This window comes from Nomascus leucogenys, chromosome 14, assembly GCF_006542625.1.
Source record: "Nomascus leucogenys isolate Asia chromosome 14, Asia_NLE_v1, whole genome shotgun sequence".
In the NCBI taxonomy this organism is placed as follows: Eukaryota; Metazoa; Chordata; class Mammalia; order Primates; family Hylobatidae; genus Nomascus; species Nomascus leucogenys.
This window is the reverse complement of record NC_044394.1, coordinates 90,790,108-90,812,675: the sequence shown is the minus strand read 5'-3', so window position 1 is coordinate 90,812,675 and position 22,568 is coordinate 90,790,108. Positions and strand designations below refer to the sequence as shown.

Here is a 22,568-nt window from a genome sequence, read left to right as displayed (position 1 = left end):
ACAGTGAAACCCCATCTCTACTAAAAATACAAAAAATTAGCCGGGCATGGTGGCGGGTGCTTGTAGTCCCAGCTACTCAGGAGGCTGAGGCAGGAGAATGGTGTGAACCCAGGAGGTGGAGCTTGCAGTGAGCCGAGATCGCGCCACCGCACTCCAGCCTGGGTGACACAGCGAGACTCCATCTCAAAAAAAAAAAAAAAATCTGTTCCACCTTCCAAGGGACCTGTGGAGGCTGCTCCATTTTCTACCGCTTCATAGTCTTTTGCTTTCAGCACTGCTGCATTGAATATCTAGACTTCCTCCAACTGTTGGCTTCCACCATTTGCCCTTCAGAGACCAGCACAGGGTGCAGACAGCCAAATGGCGCCTCGCAGTTGCTGGTTCTAAGGCATGGCTCCTGGAAGAGGGTGTCCTATAGTCCAAGTACAGTTTGGTCTGTTACTTTCAGGAATTGTGTACCTCCTTCAGGACTGTGATAAAATGAGTTTCTGCCTGAGGCCTGGAGAGCCCTCCAGGAGGCTGTGGGCTCCTAGAAGAGGGAAGTTTTATGCCTAATTGTACAGAAAAAATTATCAGAAGGCTGGGGTTCCAGGTCTCACATGTTGGTGTCTGTTCTCTATTGTCCCTTCTTCAGGGCGCCCCAGGGCAGTGTGGGGCAGCTATCCCAGACCCCAGGGAGGGACTGGGTGTAGGCCCACTCCATGCGTCCCAGCTCTGTGACCTCCCCCTGTGCCTTCCTCCTGAGGTGGTGAAGAGCATTGCCCACTTCTCCACCTCCACTTCTCCCAAGCACAACAGCAGCAAGCAGCTCATCTGAGTGCAGTGAGCCAGGACTCAGATACTAGCGGAAACAGCACCATCATGGAGACTGGGAGGAGTTTCTGCCCAGTTCTGCAGGTGCAGTGAGACATTCATCTCTTCATCCAGATGTCTCTTTGCGGACGTCTGATGCGTCCACGCAGCATCAAACACCTGCTCCTCTTCCCTTCCTCCTGTCTCGCCTGGGCCTGCGATAGCTGTTTCCTGCCCCTGGACATGCTCAGCATTCTTTCCTCCTGCAGTCGAAGGCCCTTCGTGGTGCTCTCTGCCAGGTGGTTTTAGTAATGGCCTCTAAAGACCCAGCTCAGTTCAGCCCCCAGTGCACTCTCATTTGGCCTCCATCCATGTCCTCTTATCACTGGGGGTGGGTGTGTCCACACTCATAAAAAGGAGGGGGGTAGAGAATTTTGACCATATTAACAAGGAGGTGGTTAATACTCTAAGATTTCCTGTTGGTTCTCTTCAGGTAGCTCTCTTGGTGTATCTAAAATCTCCTCACTTTAATAATGCATCTAAATCCTGATGTGCCCATACATGAAATTTTGCGTTATGTTCTCTTTGTCAATGTTACTGTCTTCTCCACGGAAGAGGCCCTCGTCTAGGAACCTGCCCTGGTGCCCCAGCCATGGGGGCCTCCTTGGGCCATGCTGCCCAGGGATGTTGTTGCCTTTTGGCTGTCCTGCTCTGACGGTCAATGGGGATGCCCACATGTGAAGAGCAGAAGCCTGCCCCTGAGTCAGGAAGAGGTGCCGGGCAGGTGGAAATCAGGGCCCCAGGAGGCGTTTAGGGGACAAGCTCTGGAGCCATAGCTGGAAGGGCCTGGAGCTCATTCAGCTCAGTGTTGCCCAACCCCCTGATGAGGCATCTGGTGCCCAGAGAGGTGACATGACTGCAGCACACACAGCTGGGGAGTGGCAACTCTGTGGCCCCTGCAGGACCTGCTCCCTGTGCCCCGAAGCTTATATTCCACATCTCTGTCCCCTGCAGCATGTAGCCTCCATGTGACCAGCCGCAGCTTTGTCTCACTGCACCTGCAGAATTGGGCAGAAACTCCTCCCAGTCTCCATGATGGTGCTGTTCTAGTTAGTATTTGAGTCCTGGCTCACTGTCCTGAGATGAGCTGCTTGTTGCTGTTGTGCCTTGGGAGAGATGGAGATGGAAAGGTGGGCAGTTGAGGGTCTTAGGACCTAATGATCCAGCCAAGAAGTGACATTTTGGTCAACTCCCACTCTCCAGGCCAGCTGGCGTCCCAGCGATGCCAGCATCCCGGGATGGCATTCATTTCATCTGCCTTGAAATAGTAACTGCAGGTGTTTGAGAAGCACGGGGAGGTTGGTGTGGGCTCAGGGAGGTTGTGTCTCTTCCACGTGCAGTCTGTCATGGCTGAGAGCAGGCCCTGCCCCACTTCTTGGACACAGCCCCTCCAGGGCTTCTCTTCTCCTGGGGAGCATAGCTACAGGGAAACACCGCTGTTTCCCCCAAACTAGAATTTTCCCAGAAGCAGTTCAGAGGGATGCAGTCTCTTTTAGCTGTTTCTCTGGGGGTGTGCATCAGAATCATTTGGGGAACTTTTTCATATGATTCCCAGACAGCAGGTCTGGGATGGGGCCTGAGAGTCTGCGTTTCCAGCAAGCTCAGGGAAGATGCTGGGCTGCCAGTCCAGGGCCACGCTTCATATATATATATGCATACATACATACATATATATACATACATACATACATACATACATACATACATACATACAGAATCTCGCTCTGTTGCCCAAGCTGGAGTGCAGTGGCATGATCTCAGCTCACTCAACCTCTGCCTCCTGGGTTCAAGCAATTCTCCTGCCTCAGCCTCCTAAGTAGCTGGGATTACAGGTGTGCACCACCATGCCCAGCTAATTTTTGTATTTTTAGTAGAGACAGCGTTTCACCATGTTGGCCAGGCAGGTCTCCAACTCCTGCCCTCAAGTGATCCAACTGCTTTGCCCTCTCAAAGTGCTGGGATTACAGGTGTGAGCCACCTCGCCAGGCCCAGGGCCACACTTGAATGGCAACATGGTTCCAGTTGGTCCAGGGGTAGCAAGGGCCATGCTTGGGGACCAGACAGGTCAAATGAGGAAGGGCAGGTGAGCAAAACAAAGGCTCTGGAGTCCTGGCACTTGGGTGACCTTAGGCAGCTCACTTACCTCTCCAAGCCACCCAGTCTCCTGTGGAATGAGAGCAAGAGTGGTGCCTCCTTCGTGGGGGTCATAGGGTTGGAAGAGGCAGTGCACATGGGGTTCTTTCCTGGCAGGCTCTTTCAGGATCAGTTTGTGTGATTAGTAGCCTGGGTCCTCATTCCGTGAACTAACATGGCATCAGACACTGAGGGGTGTTGAGGCTGTGAACTTGCTCTGTGCCTGGTCAACTGGCCGACTCCCTTGTTCTCAGGGATGCCCGGCAGCCAGGCATCTGAAATGGAGCAGTCCAGGGCCGCTGGTTAGGCAGTGATATCCCAGTCAGGCCTGACAACAGAACATGAAATCATGCTGATCACTTTTCTGCCTTTTACTTATACTTTTGAGGAAGTAGGCTGCCTTCTCCTAAAGATGCCCATCTGTCTCCTCCCTTCAAATGCAGGAGCCCTGGGCTGTTCTTGTCTTTTTTTAAGCCAGGTTGACAAGCCCAGAGCCAAGACAAGGGGTGCAGGGCTGGGCTCCTCGGCTCCCAGCTCTTGCTGCCAAGTGCACATATTGCATATCAAACACCGCAGCATCTGCAGAGACCAGCCCGCTGGCCCCCTGCCAGGCCAAGCCCCGCAGTCCTTCCCCCTCACTTAGCAGGCAGTTGGACTCAGTCCCCTTTCTCTGTCCCTCGGGCAGGCTGTGCCTCCAGGCCATTCCAGCAAGCTGGCGAGCTGCAGCTGAGTTTCCAGGCGGTGATGCAGCAGCACTGTATTGCCCGGCCTGAGAGTCTGCGTTGTGAGATCAGAGAGGGTGTCAGGGGTGAGGGTGTGGGAGCTGTCCCTGGTGTGCAGTTCCCCTGCAACCCCGGTCCTCCTGCCTTCCCCCGCTGCCATCCAGAAACAGGACTCAGTTTCTGGTCTCCCCACCCAGCTTAGTGCACTATTTAGTTGTGTATAACTGTTTTCAGGTGTAATTTCATCTTCTCTCCCTTATCTCAGTGTAAGTTCTAGAAAGCTAATTCCCATTCTTAATTATATATTTGTATTCTTGTCTTGTCCTAAGTCTATAGAAAACACTCAAAAACTATTGAATCAGTTGACCTCAGTCTTAGCACAGCTTCTCTGTTGAATGGCTTCTGTAGCTCATGATTGACAGAATTTTCCAGCTAGGGGCACCAACATTTCTTTTACTTCTAGCCATTTCTGGAGGTTCTGACTCCCCTCCCCCAGGCATGTGAGCCCCCTGGCCGTTTGTGCTTTGCTGGTAAAACCTTCTGTCCTCAGGTGGGCAGTGAGCTGATTGCCGGGTTATCAGGGCTCAGCGACATGATGGTCAACTGCTCTGAGAAAGTCCTTACACTGGCACCAGCCGGAATTACTGACCAGTCACATCCTCAAGTCCAGTCCAAACTGGAAACTCGGGCTTAGGAAGAAGCTGGAAGAGGAGTCCAGCTCCAACAGGAGGCCCCATTTTCTGCCTCTCCTAGTTTTACTGTTTGAGCCAATTTAGTAACATTTTAAGTCAGGTCAGAAAGTTAAAGTTCCTCACCCTAAAAGTGCCTGAGTGTGACTGTGTGGGTCTTGGGTTTGTGTTGGTTTGCGTGTTTTTTGGTTCCAAGACCAGCTTCTGATGAGACGGATGTCCTCCCTCTGACGTAATTGCCCTGAAGCCTGGCCAGAAAGGACTGAGAGTTGGCGCAGGTGCTGGGCAGAGAATTCAGTAGAGTGGAGATTCTCCAGCTTCTCAGCAGTCACTCACAGTAAAATACACGTTTTATATCATGACCCAGGACACATACATGTTATATATGCAACTGAAAGGGTTTTTTCAAAATATTTTAACCGCAGTTACTTTTTGCCAACCTAATAGTACTTATTCTTATCACATGTGTATTAATGCACTAACATTTTTTTTCCAGTGTTGATCATGACCCACTAAATTGGTTCTGTAACCCACTAATGGGTCACAACACATGGTTTGAAAAAAAGTGCTGCTTTGGGAAATATGCCATTCTAAGATTTCCGCAGCTTTTTCAGAAATCCACACTGGGGTAAACTTTCCAATCTGGTGTAAGTAGCTTCTCAGGCCATTAAGCTGCATTAACATTGGGGGGTGGGGATGAATGTCACTGGCCCTTGCTTCCTCCACCCCATCCCTACATCAGATTCTTGCAAAATCTTTTTTTTTTTTTTTTTTTTTGAGACGGAGTCTCGGTCTGTCGCCCAGGCTGAAGTGCAGTGGCTCGGTCTCGGCTCACTGCAAGCTCCACCTCCCGGGTTCATGCCATTCTCCTGCCTCCGCCTCCAGAGTAGCTGGGACTGCAGGCACCCACCACCACGCCCGGCAAATTTTTTGTGTGTTTTTAGTAGAAATGGGGTTTCCCCGTGTTAGCCAGGATGGTCTCGATCTCCTGACCTCGTGATCCGCCCGCCTCGGCCTCCCAAAGTGCTGCGATTACAGACATGAGCCACTGCGCCCGGCCGATTCTTGCAAAATCTTTAAAGACCATATGTGTACCTTATTTTATGTTTGTATTCTTGTCTAGCCTTGAATATATAGGAATCACTAAAAAAGTGGGATCCTAGGCCTCAGCAAGGTTTCCTGCTTCCACCCCTCCAAAACTGAGTTGGGCTGTTTTGTTTTGTTTTGTTTTGTTTTGTTTTGTTTTGTTTTTGAGACAGAGTCTCGCCCTGTCTTCCGATCACCCAGGCTGGAGTGCAGTGGCGCGATCTCAGCTCACTGCAACCTCCGCCTCCCGGGTTCAAACGATTCTCCTGTCTCAGCCTCCCAAGTAGTTGGGATTACAGGTGCCCACCACCAAGCCCAGCTAATTTTTGTATTTTTAGTAGAGACAGGGTTTCACCATGTTGGCCAGCCTGGTCTCGAACTCCTGACCTCGTGATCCACCTGCCTCAGCCTCCCAAAGCACTGGGATTACAGGCGTGAGCCACTGTGCCCGGCCGAGTTAGGTTTCTTAGTCTGAAAAATATCTGTATGTGCACTAACACACGTGCCCCCCTGTCTTCAACTATAGTGGCGCCACACCTGTGCTGGCAGTGGAGTGGGCACACGGCAGTGTGGAGCTAGACCCTTCAAGCTCAGGGACAACTGAAGAGCCAGAGAGGCCTCAACTGGGACAGGAGGGGAGGGAGAGAGGCTGGTTAGGAGCCCCTGAGGTCCCCAGCACAATTGGAAGCTCTGTCTTTCCCATACCCCCAATTGGCCACTGTCAATTTCACTCTTTTTCTATACACCGAGGACTCAGACCCAGCTCAGACTACAAGAGATGGTGGGTCAGGGAGAAGGTGGAGGAGTGGCGTTTCTCAGATTGTTTTTACTCTTTGGGAAGTATCAAGTTGGAATTTAGAAATTTCCAGTGCTGGTCTAACCTCATCTTCCTTTTAGGAATCTGGTCTTTGAGTCCTGGCCTAGGTCAACAGCTTCAGTCCTGCGTGTGGCTGCTGGACCTTCAGAGGTCTAGGGTCTGGCTCAGTCCTACAAAGGGAAAGCCTCACTCTTTGAACACAAATCCAAGTCAGGAGCCATTGCAAGCTGACCTGTTGTCTACACACTCACAGGGACCTAGTGTGGGGCTGGCCGTCTGCTTGTCCTTCAGGTCCTAGGCTGTCTGTGAAGCCTCAGCGGGCGCTTGGCATGATGCTGGACCTTTTCTGTTTGAGACTACTCCAAGCTGTAAGCTGAAAACCTAGTATTAGGGCCAGGCACAGTGGCTCGCGCCTGTAATCCCAGCACTTTGGGAGGCTGAGGTAAGAGGATCAGTTGAGTTCAGGAGTTCAAGAACAGCCTGGGCAACATGGTGAAACCCAGTCTCTACAAAAAAATAAAATTAGCTGGGTGGTGGCATGCGCCTGTAGTCCCAGCTACTCAGGAGGCTGAGGCAGGAGGATTACTTGAGCCCAGGTGGTTGAGGCTGCAGTGAACCCTGCTTGCGCCACTGCCCTCCAACCTGGGTGACAAGAGTGAGACCCTGTCTCAAGAAAAAAAAAAAACTGGTATTGATTACATCACTAACCTCCGGAAGCGGTGGGGTTGTTTTTTCCTCCGGGATTGAAAGAGAGCACACATGTCTCCTCCTGTTTGGCCTTCCCTGGTGTCTGACACCTGGAGATGACTGTGGCATGGCTAGTGGCTTCCAGCCTTGAGCTGTAAGTGCTTAGGCTCCATGCAGGCCCCTCCTTTTGGACTTCCTCCAGCTCCCCTTTTTGAACTGGGAGCCCCTTTAGTGTTCAGATGCTGGTGCTAGCGGCCAGGCACAAAGCCGCCTTTTCCCTTGGAGCAAGGGCATGGCCTCCGGGGAGCAGCCCAGCCTTTAGGAGCCACCCACTCCTACAAGGACATGACATTCAAAATCACTTGAAAGTAGCTTCTTGTCTGGGTGTAGTGGCTCACACCTGTAATCCCAACACTTTGGTGGCAGGAGGATTGCTTGAGCCCAGGAATTTGAGACCAGCCTGGGTAACATGGCAAAACCCTTTCTCTACAAAAAATACAAAAAGTAGCCAAGCATGGTGCCATACGTCTGTAGTCCCAGCTACTCAGGAGACAGGTAGGAGTATTACCTGGGAGGTGGAGCCATGATTACACTCCAGCCTGGGCGACAGAGTGAAACCCTATCCTTCCCACGCACCCCTCCCCCACGACACCAAAAAAAAGTAGCTTCTTTATTTAGCTTCTTTGTATTTTCAACATGTTAATCAGCCTCAGTTTGTGTTTTCTATTCCTGGATCACTTTTTTTTTTTTTTTTTTTTGAGAAGGAGTCTCGCTCTGTCGCCCAGGCTGGAGTGCAGTGGCGCAATCACGGCTCACTGCAAGCTCCGCCTCCCGGGTTCACGCCATTCCCCTGCCTCAGCCTCTCCGAGTAGCTGGGACTACAGGCGCCCGCCACCACGCCCAGCTAATTTTTTGTATTTTTAGTAGAGACGGGGTTTCACCGTGGTCTCGATCTCCTGACCTCGTGATCCGCCCGCCTCGGCCTCCCAAAGTGCTGGGATTACAAGCGTGAGCCACCGCGCCCGGCCTCCTGGATCACTTTATACAATGAATTTGGATTCCACCTGGTCAGTCAAGGTCAATGTTATGAATGAGAGTCTGGACCAGGAGCTGCAGGACGAGGTAGTTGCTTTTGCTGTGTTGTCAGGGGTCAACCTCAAGATTGCAGCTCAGAGAAGCAGCATGTGCCTTGGGAGTCAGGCAGCCGTGGAGGAGAGTGCTTCTGGCAGGAGAGGCCCCCAGTGAGCTTCCCTGGCTCCTGAATGCCTGCTCTGAGTGTCTCCCAGCAGAGCTTCGGGGAGCTCAAATGGGGCAGAACAGAAGTGCCCAGCCTCCTGCCATGTTGCCCTCTGCCCTGGCATTGTCCCTCACCCCTCACTTAACCATTTGATTGCTTTCCTACTTGATGCATCCAGAGGCTGGTCCGCAGACCCACCTTCTCCGCCATTGTTCGGGTCTCAGCACCTGCGTCTGCAGAGCACCTTCAGGGCTTCTCAGCTGTGGCACTGCGGGTGCGTTGGCCACGCCATTCTTTGCTGAGGGATGTCCCGTGCATTGTAAGATGTTCAGCATTGTGGCCTCTGCCCGCTAGATAGCAGAACCCCCACCACCCTTTATGACCACCGAAAGTGTCTCCAGACATTGCCAAATGTCCTTTGAGGAGCAAAATTACCCCTGGGTGAGAATCACTGGGCTAACCGGCCTCCGTGCCCCCTCTCTCAGCACATTCCCTGCCCAAAAATCAGGTGATCTTTTGGATATCACCATCAGGCAGGGCTCTGAGTGGAGGCCTTCAGGGGCTTCCATCTTGCACAGGATAGAATCTCAAGCCCTCCCTGTGGCTCTCTAAGGCCTGAATAACTGGGCATCATGCCTTCTGCCTTCTCGAAGCCCTGCCGGCATGTGCCGGTCACGCCGCCCAGCACCTTGACAGCTACTCCTCCCTGCTTGGTAAGCTCACTCCCCATCTCATCCCAATCTCAGGTTCAGCATCACCTCGGAGGGGCCTTTCCTGACCACGCATTTAAAAGTGCTCACTGTGCTCTCCCTCTGCTGGCCCCCATGTGGCCTAGTTTTTCTTCGTGGCACTTAGTACCACCTTCTGTGCGTCTGTCTGTCTACGTCCGTCCCCCTTGCAGGAGAATGGGCGCTTAGCACGTGCCAGAATCCCTCTCCTCGGAGGGCAGCTGTGTTGTTTGCTGCTCCTGTTTCCAGAGGAGGCACAGAGGATGTCGGTCCTGGGTTCCACTGGGCAACCCCACTGTCATGTCACATGTGTGCAAAGTAGTGTGTGTTTGCTGGGGGCGGTGGCTCACGCCTGTAATCCCAGCACTTTGGGAGGCTGAGGAGGGTGGATCATGAGGTCAGGAGTTGGAGACCAGCCTGACCAACATGGTGAAACTCCATCTCTACTAGAAATACAAAAATTAGCCAGGCATGGCCGCGCATGCCTGTAATCCCACTACTCAGGAGGCTGAGGCAGGAGAATCGCTTAAACTCCAGAGGCGGAGCTTGCGGTGAGCCGAGGTCGTGCCACTGCACTCCAACCTGGGTGACAAAGCGAGACTCTGTCTCAAAAAAAAAGTAGTGTGTGTTCATTTTAAACCAGCTACTACCCCTTCTGGCTTAGAGACACTGTTAGCATTTTGGCATCTTGTCTTGTCCTTTTTCTGTTCAGAAACCTCTGATAGTTACAGCTCTCTAAGAAATACACAATAGGCTGGGCGTGGTGGCTCACGCCTGTAATCCCGGCACTTTGGGAGGCCGAGGCGGGCAGATCACGAGGTCAGGAGATCGAGAGCATCGTGGCTAACATGGTGAAACCCCGTCTCTACTAAAAATACAAAAAATTAGCCCGGCGGGGTGGTGGGCGCCTGTAGTCCCAGCTACTCGGGAGGCTGAGTCAGGAGAATGGGGTGAACCCGGGAGGCGGAGCTTGCAGTGAGCAGAGATCGCGCCACTGCACTCCAGCCTGGGCGAGAGAGTGAGATTCCATCTCAAAAAAAAAAGAAATGTTAGACAATAAATAGCTCACCAACTCTGAGGTTGTTTAGAATTTCAGAGCCCATGAGGACAGTTGAAATCTCTTCACCCCCAACCCCAGATCCCCTCATAGTAATAATTTTTTTTAAAACTACAAGCAGGGCACCCCTTAACAGTAGGGATTGGGTTTATTCCAAGGTTTAGTTTTGTTCACAAATCTGGTGTTTTCCCAGAGTGGGCACAGTGCCCTCTAGTGTTCACCTGCCAGGCCGGCTGGCACCTGTCATTTGCTCTTTGGAGGTAGAAAGGGAAGTGGAGGGCAAACTGCGCCCAGCAGGCATCCGCAGTCAGTGGCCACCACTGCTGCCTTCCACTTGCCTCAGAAATGAAGAGAGTTTTTATTTCTTTCATAAGCAGAAGAATCACTGTCTTTAAATGTGTAGACCTGCCAGAAGTCTTTTCCTGTCTCTGTAGCTCTGGGGAGAGATGAGTTTTTTATGTGGTTAAGAGAGTGGACTCTTGGCCAGGCGCAGTGGCTCACGCCTGTAATCCTAGCACTTTGGGAGGCCAAGGTGGGTGGAACATCTGAGGTCAGGAGTTCAAGACCAGCCTGGCCAACATGGTGAAACCCGGTCTCTACTCAAAATACAAAAAAAGTTAGCCGAGCCTGGTGGCATGCGCCTGTAATCTCAGCTACTCGGGAGGCTGAGACAGGACAATCGCTTGAACCCAGGTGGCGGAGGTTGCAGTGAGCCGAGATTGCGCCACTGCACTCCAGCCTGGGCAACAAAGAGCGAAACTCTGTCTTTAAAAAAAAAAAAAAAAAAGAGAATGGACTCTGGAGCCAAACTGCCTGAGTTCAGGTCCCAGCTCCACTACTTGTGACATTGAATGATTTGCTTATTTTCTCTTGGTCTCAGTTTGCATATCTGCAAAATGAGCATGGCAGTGATGTGCTTCATGGGTTGTGGAGCACCTCATGGGCGAAGGCAGTGAAGCGCTTGGAGAACTTTCTGCCAGGTAGGAAGCACCTGGTTAGCATGAGGGGAAAAACTCCAGAGCTCTTGCGTTCGCCAGGAGCACGGTGATTCCTTCCTGACCGGGGCACTGAAAGGCTTTGTGAAGCAGGTTGTGCACACAGGGGCAGGGAGAGGAGAGCATTTGGAAGGAACTGTTCAGTGGAGTGGCTCACAGATAGGAGGGTATGGGCTTATTTGGAGAAAGCCAGTGCCCAGTATGGGTGGGGTACAGGAAGTTAGGAAGGAAAGTCACAAGAGCCTCCCAAGTTATCCTAAGTCCTTCCAGATGCCGTTGTCTCGGGTTCTAATTCCCAGTGGAAGGGAGTGTAGCCACCATGTTACCATCCCCCAGCCCCTTGTCGCTCCCACTCTGCTCCCAGCACCATCAGGGCTTTGGAGAAATGTAACACCTTGTCACAGAAAGGTCAGAAGAGCTCCTGGAGGCAGCGTGCTGGTGGGGTGGAGCTGCTCTTGTCTGGAGGCCCTACGGGAAGAATGGCTTTTGCTGCCAGCCTCCCTCTCCCTGGGAGCACTGGGCACTGCCTGCCCTGCCAGCCTCTGGCCTTGCCATGATGCCAGCTTTCGCCAGCTGTTTTCTTCTGCTTCAGCCTCAGAGTTGACACCTCGGTTTCCCCTGCACTCCCAAGGGTGCTGTTAGGCTGAACAGGGTGTCCCATCAGTGACTGCACTGACTTAGGTCTGTGTCTGCGCTGTTCTCGCCTCCTTTCCTGGCGGCTGTCTCAGGGACCCCCAAGTGGTGGAGGCAGCCCTCCCGCCACACATGGTGCAGTCCCCCTTGCATTGGATTCTCCTGTCCTGCAGCTTCTGGCTTCTCTGGGAGCAATTGTGGCTTTTTGAAGTCTAAAATGGGAGCAGGGGATTAAGGTAGGGTGGGGCAGCGCAAAAAATGCTATGTCTCAGAGTGGAGATTTGGGCACAGAGGGTTACAGCACAGGATGTTCTTTGATTTAGAAAAGTGGCACTGTCACGCCAGCATGACCCTCCAGCCTTCTGGGGTCTTGGAGCAGAGATAAGGAGAGCCTGACCTTTCAGGGGTCTTCACCCTGCAGCTCACAGGGCCAGTGATCACAGCTGCCGGCCTTGCTGAGCACCTACTCTGTGCCATGCACCATGTGCCACCTGTGGTCCGCTGCCTTGGTGACTCCACCTCAGCCATGCCGAGACGGCTGCCCTCATCTCTCCTTCCACATGTTGGCAGGAGTGGTTTGCCTGACGTTCCTGTGTCTGATTTGAGAACCCTGTGTTTAAGGACTGGGCTTGTTGTCATTTGAAACTTGGGCTCATACCTGGATGCAGTGGCTCACGCCTGTAATCCCAGCACTTTGGGAGGCCGAGGCGGGCAGATCACGAGGTCAGGAGTTCGAGACCAGCCTGGCCAACCTGGTGAAGCCCCATCTCTACTAAAAATACAAAAATTAGCTGGGTGTGGTGGCACGTGCCTGCAGTCCCACCTGCTCAGGAGGCGGAGACGGGAGAATTGCTTGAACCCGGTAGGTGAAGGTTGCAGTGAGCTGAGACTGTGCCATTGCACTCCAGTCTGGGCAACACAGCGAGACTCCATCTCAAAAAAAAAAAAACAAAAAAAAACTTGGGCTTATGAGTTCCCATGGGACTCTCTGTACTGCTGGTTGGTGGTAGGGTCCATTGCTTTTCTTTCCTTTTTTTGTGAGTCACGTTATTCTACTAGCAGAGTTTGTTTTAGCTGTCATTGCCAGCATTTAAGTGACCTTGAGCCAGTATCTTCCTTGTTCAGCAACCCAGTTCTCCTTTCTTGGTGGTGACCTCTCAGTGCCGCCAGGTCAAGAGAGGCCACTACAGAGGAGTGTCTGGTTGGCTATTTGAGGAAACAGCTCTCCAGCCATGTGGTTTGGGGTCTCGGAGGTGGACACACACAGTGACCCGTCCATGATTATGACTCAGTGAAGAACCATAGAGGAGCTGCCCCAAGTTTGAGGAACCGGCTAAAAAAGACGCAGGCTGGCCTGGTGGGAGCATCACCTGCCTGGGCTTTTGGGAGATGGAGCAGCAGGAGGCAGCGGCCACTGCCAGCTGTGTGTAAAGGGACAATCAGATGCTCGTGCAGTTGGCGGGCTCCAAGAGCCAACCATCCTGAGGGTTACTTAGCAGCCTGCAGGGCTCCAAGTGCAGCAGATAAGGTGCAGGCCGCAGCTGGTCAGGAGGATAACCCAGATTAGAACGTGGTGTCCGGTGATAGCCAGGCTTCGGGGTGACCCACCGCAGGCCGGTGTCCTGCTCCTCCCCCAGCCCACTCTCCCTCAGCACTGATCAGCTAGGGCAGGCACTTGCAGAGGGCAGAAAAAAGATGGAACACAAAGCAAATGTTTTGCTCTCTGTAGAGTAGGCTGTTAAAGCCTGTATTAAAGTGCAGCCTTATGTGATCTGTCATTGAGCCGCACTGTTCAGTATGAGGAGTGCTACCTCCGGCGAGCCGAGTGCCTCTGGTGGGCAAGACGGTGACCACAGGAGCCCCAGGAGGCCTGCGGGCGCGACGCGCTCCGCCTGTGGCTCTGGGTGCTGGTCGAAGGTGTGTGCGGTCTGTGAAGATGCTGCTAGCCAAACGCTTAGGATTTGTGCACTCAGCAGTGTGGATGTGACACTTCAGAAGAAGTTGGAAGAAAACTGTATTCTGTGGTGGCTTCAGAGCCCATTCTCTCACACCTGTATTTTCTTTTACAGCTGAAACTAGAGGACCGTTCTGTGGTGCCCCGAGACGTTGTCCGGCACATGCGATCCACTGTGAGTCCTGCATCCCCACCCCGGCCCCAGGCCTGGGGGCAGCCACCTTAGGGACTTGAGCCTGCCCACCTCGCACTCTGTATGTGGGAGAGCTGGCCGGCTCTGCAGGGGGTGCGCTGGGGTTGCCTGGGCTGGGTCTCCCGTGGTGACCAGAGCTGCTGCACCACAGGACTCGCATGTCTCCTCCCTCCCCCAGGACAGTCAGTGCGGCACGGTGATCGACGTCAACATCGACTGTGCCGTCAAGCTTATCGGCACCAACTGCATCATCTATCCCGTCAACAGCAAGGACCTGCAGCACATCTGGGTGAGCCAGCCCTGTCTTCTTATCATCCTGTCTGGGCCCTCTGGTTCTCTCGGTGGCACGACCTCTGGCCTACAGCCTCCTCCGTGCTCTTGCCAAGCACAGCCTTCCTGGGTCAGAAGGTGGAGCACAGCAACCAGCTGGCTCCTGTAGCCTTGTTTTCGCTGCTTTCAAGTAAGCCATTTAGACGTGAGGTCAGGACGTGCCCTTCCCCATCCCCAGCATAGGCTGCCGGTGTGGTTATCTTTAAATGTTTTCCTTTCTTCTCTAGTATTTCTTTAAAAAAAAATTATTGGAAATAATTTATTTTTTTAATGATTTCAAACTTACCAAAAGTTGTAAATTCCTGTGTCCCTCTCATCCAGGTTCCTCAGCTGTTAAGATTTCACTTTGTTTGCTCCATCACCTTCCCTCCCTCCTTCTGCCTGAGATCCCCCTCCAGTCTTTTTTCTTCCCAAAACATTTGAGAGCAAGCTACAGATGTGATGCCTTGTCACCCACCCCTGAATACACACACCTCTTGTGTATTTTCCAAAAATAAGGACAGCCTCCTGTGTAACCACCATATAACCCCCAGATTGGGAAATCGACGTTGATAATTACTGTCCAGTCCGCAGACCACATGCAGTTGTCCCAACACTACTCTTTTCTTCTTTGCGGATCCAGGACCCAATTCAGGAACACATCTTGCATTGAGTTGTCATCTCTTCATTTTCTCTCCAGTCTGGAATCGTTTCCCAGCCTTTCTTTGTCTTCCATGCCCTGAACAGTGATACATTCAGTAATTTGACCCTCAGCCTGGGTCTTTCTGGTGTTGCCTCATGCCCACGTGTTCTTGGCAGGCCCACCAGAGAGCTCTGCCCTGGTTCATGGTACTCCATAGCCAAAGTGCTAGGGTTGTTCACTTTTACCCCTGGTCATGTTGGTGTCCACCAGGTCTCTCCACCATAAACTCACCATTTACCCCCTTTAAGTGATTGTATTTTGTGGGAACGTAGTCCCAGATTATGTCTATAACCTGTCATTTGTCAGACTGAAATCCACCAGCTTTGGCCTCCATTCACAGTTCCGCCTGCACCAGCCATTGCTCTGATGTTGCTAAATGGTGGTTTTATGACTCCCTTGTTCCCCCTCATTTCTTTTAGCTGGCATTCTGCTCTGTAGAAGAGCTTTATCTTCTGCCCTATTTATGTATTCTTTTTTTTTATCAGTATGGACTTAGAGATTTCTGTTTTATTCATTGGTTATAATTAATTACTACTATTATCTGTTCTGTTGCTTAGATGGTCCCAGATTTAGCCAGTGGGAACCCCTTCAAGCTGGCTTTCATATCCTTCTCACATGGCCCTTTCTGTTGGTTTTTTAAGCACTTTCTTTCTTTCTGGCATGAGATGTGCCAGGCTCATCTTGTACTTTTTGTGATCCAGCCCCAGAATCAACCATTTCTCTAAAAAGCCTCATTGCTTTCAGAGAATGGTATTTTTAAAACCCGAGATCTGGATGCTAGGTGTGCTAATTGCTACTTGGCTCTTTGGGACACACTAGGAAATACACATTTATTACATGGATACACACATCTAAATATGTCACTACCTGCTCTATGTGTATATTAAAATATACGAGTTCAGGCAGAGTTCACGGGCACAGTGGCTCACCCCTGTAATCCCAACACTTTGAGAGGCTGAGGCAGATGGATCACTTGAGCTCAAGAGTTTAAGACCAGCCTGGGCAACATGGCGAAACTCCATCTCAACCAAGAAAATACGAAAAAATTGGCCAGGCCGGGCGCGGTGGCTCACGCTTGTAATCCCAGCACTTTGGGAGGCCGAGGCAGGCGGATCACGAGCTCAGGAGATCGAGACCACGGTGAAACCCTGTCTCTACTAAAAATACAAAAAAATTAGCCGGGCATGTTGGTGGGCGCCTGTAGTCCCAGCTACTCGGAGAGGCTGAGGCAGGAGAATGGCGTGAACCCAGGAGGCGGAGCTTGCAGTGAGCCGAGATTGCGCCACTGCACTCCAGCCTGGGCGACAGCGAGACTCCGTCTCAAAAAATAAAAATTGGCCAGGCACAGTGATGCATGCCTGTAGTCCCAGCTACTCAGAAGACTGAGGTGGGAGAGTCGTTTGAGCCCAAAGATGGAGGTTGCATTAAGCCAAGATCACACCATTGCACTCCAGCCTGGGCAATAGAGCAAGACCCTGTCTCTAGAAAAAAAATAATAAAGTAAAATAAAATATATGAGTTCATCCTGATACATCCGCTTCCACCTAAACGCCTCAGACTCCTCTTCCTTCTCCTCCTTCCTGCTCCCTTTCTGTTAGTAAACACGTGGGCACCTTCTCCAACAATGAGGGGCTTGGCTCTCGATATCCTTGATGTGTTAACGTATTTATTCAGAGCACTGTCCATATAGCCACCCCCCAATGGTGTGGCTGCCTCCTCTGCCTGCCACCTCTACAGCCTCCTTGCCAGGTGTCCTGTGTCCATGGATGTCCCGTGTCCATGGATGCCATCAGGCCTCTCTGCCCCTGCATCACCCACCCCGTTCCTTCCAGGCAGCCCCACCACCACCACCACTTCCTCCTCACTGGGAAGAGCAGCTGGGATGCAGCCTAGAACTTGTAGGGAGGGCCTGCTGCAGCAGCTGTTTAGGGCTAGTAGCCAACCGGTCCAGTCAATGAGCTGTCTAGATCCTCCCCCATCCTGTCTTCGGTGGGAAATAGCGGAATCTGTGCCCTGGACATGAACGTTGTCTGCTGTGTCTCACTGCCCCTGCCCCCTTGGTCTGCAGCCCTTCATGTATGGGGACTACATTGCCTATGACTGCTGGCTGGGGAAGGTCTACGACTTGAAGAACCAGATCATCCTGAAGCTATCCAACGGCGCCAGGTAGGGTCTCACCACCAGAGGGCCATCGGCTCGGGGAAGGACAGCCTCTTGGAAAGAGGGGAGGAGGAGGGTGTTTCCTCCTGGGGACAGTGATGACAGGTTTGATCAAGGGCGGTGACAGATGTTGCAGGCATCCAGGGCCTAACCCTGTACTGTTCTCCTTATCTGCCGTGGCCTAATTCTGTTGCTCAGTTTCTGATGTGTCCTGGCATAGGAAGAAACGTCTTCATTGAGGATATCTGCTAGAGGCTGATGCTTTACTTGAGGCACTGTGATGGTGCTGAGCAAGCACTCCAGTGGCACTTGGGGTCTTGTTCATTGTGGGAGAGCTTCTTGTACTACCTCGGGCTGAGTTGATGGTAGAAGACATATTGTGCTATTTAGGGCACGTGGGCGCATTGGCATCTCAGAATCACAACTTTTTGGTACTCACTGTGTCCCCTCGTGGAGACCAAACCTCTGTTCTCTGTTTTAGGTGCTCCATGAACACGGAAGATGGCGCCAAGCTCTACGACGTCTGCCCGCACGTCAGCGACTCGGTAGTGTGCCCCATCCAGGCCGGCACCCTTCTCTGATTGCTCAGTCCTCTGGAAGGAGGACTTCTTAGCAAAGAGCTTGTAGCTGGACCCAGCTAAACAGAGTGGTTTCCTAGAAAAGGGGCGGGTGCGCGCCAGAGGGTCTAAAAGTTTGGGTATAGGCAGAAAGTATTAGAACTTTTTTTTTTTTTTTTTTTTTTGAGACAGAGTCTCACTCTGTCGCCCAGGCGGGAGTGCAGTGGTGCGATCTCGGCTCACTGCAACCTCCGCCTCCCGGGTTCAAGCGATTCTTCGGCCTCAGCCTCCCGAGTAGCTGGGATTACAGGCATGTGCCACCACGCCCGTCTAATTTTTGTATTTTTAGTGGAGATGAGGTTTCACCATGTTGGCCAGGCTGGTCTCGAACTCTTGACCTCGGATGATCTGCCCACAGCCTCCCAAAGTGCTGGGATTACAGGCGTGAGCCACCGCGCCCGGCAGTATTAGAACTTTTATTTGCATTTTTGTTAGCTTTTTTTTCTCATCCTTTAAGGTTCCACTTTGTCTCTCTCAGTACAGGATGATGCATTAGTTGGCAATAGTACATGGACACGCACAGCAAACAAGTAGATATACAGGGGGCGCGTGAGCAAACAGGTTTCAGGACCACTGCTCTCTGGAGTCTTATTCCTCAGAGTTTGAGCCCTTGACCAAGGAGCATGGAATGAATCACCTATGTTTGAACAAGGGTGCCAGATGACTTCTACGGACCCGGGGTTTGGGAAGTGCTGATCTAGAGCCACAGTACTTGTTTTAGGGTGTGTGGGGCCTGTGTGTGAGTGGGCTTCTGCAGGTGGGCAGCCAGCAGGCACAGGCGTGGAGAGCACGGTCACCCAAGGAGACACGGCTCACGGGGACTTTCCTCTGGCCCCACATCCTGCAGGGTCTCTTCTTCGATGATTCCTACGGCTTCTACCCAGGCCAGGTGCTCATTGGCCCTGCCAAGATCTTCTCCAGCGTCCAGTGGCTGTCAGGTGTCAAGCCCGTGCTCAGCACCAAGAGCAAGTTCCGAGTGGTGGTGGAAGAGGTGGGTCCGGGCCCAGGGGCAGGAGACGGAGTCCTTGACCTTCACACCCTGGAGCTGAGCTGCTGCCCCTTTCCTGCCCGCTCTGAGGGTTGAGCCCTGCTCTTCGGCATCTGGACCCTGTTGATCTCAAAGGGCTTTGAGAGTAAAGGGAACCCAGGCTCTGGTCATAGTGACCAAAAGACAGATTGTCCCCCAGCCCAGCCTGTACAGGCCGAGCAAGGTGGGAGGGTGGCAAGTGGCAGTTCCAGGGGCCCCTGGCTGGTATGAGCAGTGACACTGGCCCTGGGCATTGGGTGGGGGCCGTGGTTACAGTTGGGGCCTGCTCCGATGTGTCTGTACTTGGTGCTGCACTAGGAAGATCAGTTTCCTGCTCTGGAGGTCGAGTGGGCTTTGGGCAGCTGGCTGAAGAGAGTGCTGTCAGAGCCTGCCCTGACTGGCGTGTCCCACCTGCCATCCCCAGGTGCAGGTTGTAGAGTTGAAAGTTACATGGATTACCAAGAGTTTCTGTCCAGGGGGCACAGACAGCGTCAGCCCCCCACCCTCTGTCATCACCCAGGAAAACCTAGGCAGGTAAGCATGCCCTTACTGCCAGCAACCCAGGGGCACACGTGGGACAGGACTCTGGGCCCTGGTCACATGCCTGGGGAGGCTTAAGAACGCTGCTGGCCTCCCAGGAGTCCAGCCCAGCTCACCCCTGCTTCTTCCCCAACCAGGGTGAAGCGTCTCGGATGCTTTGACCATGCTCAGCGGCAGCTTGGGGAGCGCTGTCTGTATGTCTTCCCAGCCAAGGTAGAGCCAGCCAAGATTGCCTGGGAATGTCCAGAAAAAAACTGCGCCCAGGGGGAGGGCTCTATGGCCAAGAAGGTATGTCCTTGGGGTTGGGGGTTGGTGGGCATTTGAGGAACTGGCCTTGAGCCATTTCCATGGCCAAGAAGGACAGTCTGTGCTTTAGGCCTTGGGGGGCAGCCCTGATGACCCTTGCCGGCTACTCAGGTGTATGCAGCTGTCGTCCCCCCAGCCTGAGATGCCTAGGACCAGGCCTGCCCAGGTGCACCTCACAGCCCTGTCCTCTCTGCTCCGCCCTTGCAGGTGAAGCGCCTGTTGAAGAAGCAGGTTGTGCGGATCATGTCGTGCTCCCCAGACACCCAGTGTTCCCGGGACCATTCCATGGAAGACCCAGACAAGAAGGGGGAATCCAAAGCCAAGAGTGAAGCGGAGTCCGCCAGCCCCGAGGAGACGCCCGATGGCTCTGCCAGTCCAGTAGAGATGCAGGACGAGGGTGCAGAGGAGCTCCACGAGGCAGGAGAGCAGCTGCCCCCATTCCTGCTAAAAGAAGGCAGAGATGACAGGCTGCACTCTGCAGAGCAGGACGCAGATGATGAGGCTGCTGACGACACAGACGACACCAGCTCGGTGACCTCCTCTGCCAGCTCCACCACTTCCTCCCAGAGCGGCAGCGGCACAAGTCGCAAAAAGAGCATCCCCTTGTCCATCAAGAACTTAAAGCGCAAACATAAGAGGAAGAAGAATAAAATCACTCGAGACTTCAAGCCAGGGGACAGGTAAACTCAGAGTTGTGCTCCTCCCCAACGGCGTCAGCGTGAAGCCAGGCAGAGTGCACGTCCCCTCAGTGTGCACGCTTGCGCTCGCGCACACACCTCTGCATGCCTTGTAGTGGCTCAGGGGCGCCCATCCGAGACAACGTAGGTGCCTGGGGTAGGCCCTGGTGGAAAGCAGAGACTGAGGAGCGGTGCAGGGGGTGGGATGGTGGTGGCCTTAAGCTTGGCCTTCTGGAGCCATATTTGCCTGAGCTCTCCCAAGTGGATCCTGTTCTCAGAGAATGCATGGCCTTGGAACCTGGGTGAGCTTCCTGTGCACCAGAGACTCATCCTGCCAACCTGGGATTCAGAGTTTCAGGTTACCAAGCCCACAGGGACAGGGAGGGACAGAAAGACTCTCTGCCCTTTCCGCGGAGGGGGTGGGGTTTGCATGGCCTGCTGACTGGCCTGCACCCGCAGGGTGGCAGTGGAGGTGGTGACCACGATGACCTCAGCTGACGTGATGTGGCAGGATGGCTCCGTGGAATGCAACATCCGCTCCAACGACCTCTTCCCTGTGCACCACCTGGACAACAACGAGTTCTGCCCTGGAGACTTCGTGGTAGATAAGCGAGGTAGTGCCAGCTCTGGAAGGGCAGCCAGCAGGGTGGTCGCCAATGAGGGCCTGGGTTGGGGCTTGTGGAGAATGGGCAGTGGATCTGGGGTCAGAGCTAAAATGAGGTCCAGAAGGGGACTGCCCTCCTGAAGGGGTCTCACCACTTCCAAGATGGGGGAAGGTCAGGGTTCTGCACTCTGCACTGGCTTGAAATGTGGGCTCCTTAGCTGGGATCCCTCAGCTAGTCACCTCCCTTCCTCTGGTTCCCTAGTCCAGAGCTGTCCAGACCCTGCTGTCTATGGTGTGGTACAGTCTGGGGACCACATCGGCCGTACCTGCATGGTGAAGTGGTTCAAGCTGCGGCCGAGTGGGGACGACGTGGAGGTGTGTGCAGCCCCTACTGCTTTCTTCAGGTGGGCTCTGGGGTTGGGTGTAGGACCCCTAGCTCATGACAACCTGTCCTATGCCACAGCTGATTGGAGAAGAGGAAGATGTGAGTGTTTACGACATTGCTGACCACCCTGACTTTAGGTTCCGTACAACTGACATCGTCATCCGAATCGGCAACACTGAGGATGGGGCTCCTCACAAGGAGGATGAGGTACGCCTTCAAATTCAAGGTCTGGATGGCTGCTCACTGCCCTGTGCACCAGCTGCAGTCCCTGATGCTGCCACCAGGTGGCTCTAGGAGATAAGACCTGAAGGTCCTCTGGGCTCAGTGTCCCCAGGAGGGCAGCTGCCCCAAAGTCAAGCTGCCGCTCAGCCCTAGCAGCTGCAGAAGGACTTGTTTCCCCGCCTCCCTTCTGGGGTCAGGCTCCTTGAGCTGCCGCTGGTTACATTGACCAGAGGAGCTAAGTTCCTTGTCACAAGCCAGGCGGGCATGATGTCAGTCACTGCAGAGCACAGGAGGGGCTGGGGAGCTGGAGCTTGAGCTGGGCCCCCTGACTTTGTCCCCTTTGCCCAGCAGCCATCGGTGGGCCAGGTGGCCCGTGTGGACGTCAGCAGCAAGGTGGAGGTGGTGTGGGCTGACAACTCAAAGACCATCATCCTGCCCCAGGTGAGGCTCTGGCAGGACCCCCCTGCTGGGCTTGTGACTATGGCAGCTTGGGCTGGAGCCACAGTCCTGTAGCCAGAAGATGGGCTCTCAGGTCTTCCTGGTGAGGTCTCGCGAAAGCGTGAGGGGAAAGGCAGGCATTCCACACAGCCCTTGGTGCAGGCCTGCAGTTGGCCCACCAGCCTCGCTTCTCCCAGCAGTCTCTTCACATCCATCGCTGGGTGCATGTAGACTTTCACAAACCTCCAGGATTTTCCTGGATTGTCAGCTCACTATGCTACGAAGAATGCAAGTTCCCTCCTAAAAGGAGATGGAGACTTTCCTACCACCCTTTCTAGAAAGCTCTAACAGAGAAGGAGAGAAAGGAGAGAGCTGGCCTAGTTCTAGCCCCAGCTGCTGGGTCCTGAGCAGAAGGGCTACACGGGCTCTCCTTCCCTCGCCTCCTGGTTGGAGCCACACAGCCCAGCTCTCCTCTCCTGGTCCACACGGGGCGGGAGTGGGGGCGGGAATGGCTTGCCCCATCACCTTAATGGCCATTCCAGGGAAGGCAGCAGGGTGTGTCGGCCCTTCCACATGTCCCCTTCTGTCATATCTTCCCAGCTCCCAGTGCAGCCCCAGTGCAGCCTCCTTGGCTGCATCATCAGCTGACCCTGCACTTTTCAGGTGTGGGACTGGGCCTGCCAAGGTCCCCTACCGCCTTGGACAGATGCTGACCAAGTGCACAGAGCAGGAGGGGAGGCTGGAACAGACCACTGGCTGGGGCTTTGGGTCCAGCTGGGGGGTGGGACAGGTGAAGG

At 53.5% G+C, this 22,568-nt stretch overlaps 1 protein-coding gene across 3 annotated transcripts in view; it reads left to right on the top strand.

The window, feature by feature from the left end:
* The window catches only part of UBE2O (ubiquitin conjugating enzyme E2 O), a 66,054-nt gene that overhangs the window by 35,948 nt on the left and 7,538 nt on the right, over positions 1 to 22,568 (top strand). The window contains exons 2-13 of one of the 3 annotated variants that reach the window (XM_030826996.1): positions 13,706 to 13,765; positions 13,962 to 14,072; positions 16,864 to 16,961; positions 17,437 to 17,500; positions 18,420 to 18,563; positions 19,024 to 19,133; positions 19,277 to 19,352; positions 19,653 to 20,125; positions 20,582 to 20,736; positions 20,989 to 21,101; positions 21,190 to 21,318; positions 21,682 to 21,774. In XM_030826996.1, coding sequence (XP_030682856.1) covers positions 13,706 to 13,765; positions 13,962 to 14,072; positions 16,864 to 16,961; positions 17,437 to 17,500; positions 18,420 to 18,563; positions 19,024 to 19,133; positions 19,277 to 19,352; positions 19,653 to 20,125; positions 20,582 to 20,736; positions 20,989 to 21,101; positions 21,190 to 21,318; positions 21,682 to 21,774 — 1,626 coding nt within the window. Of the gene's footprint in view, positions 1 to 13,705; positions 13,766 to 13,961; positions 14,073 to 16,863; positions 16,962 to 17,436; positions 17,501 to 18,419; positions 18,564 to 19,023; positions 19,134 to 19,276; positions 19,428 to 19,652; positions 20,126 to 20,581; positions 20,737 to 20,988; positions 21,102 to 21,189; positions 21,319 to 21,681; positions 21,775 to 22,568 lie in introns of all 3 variants that reach the window. The other 2 variants (XM_030826995.1, XM_030826994.1) reach the window with 2 other exon arrangements.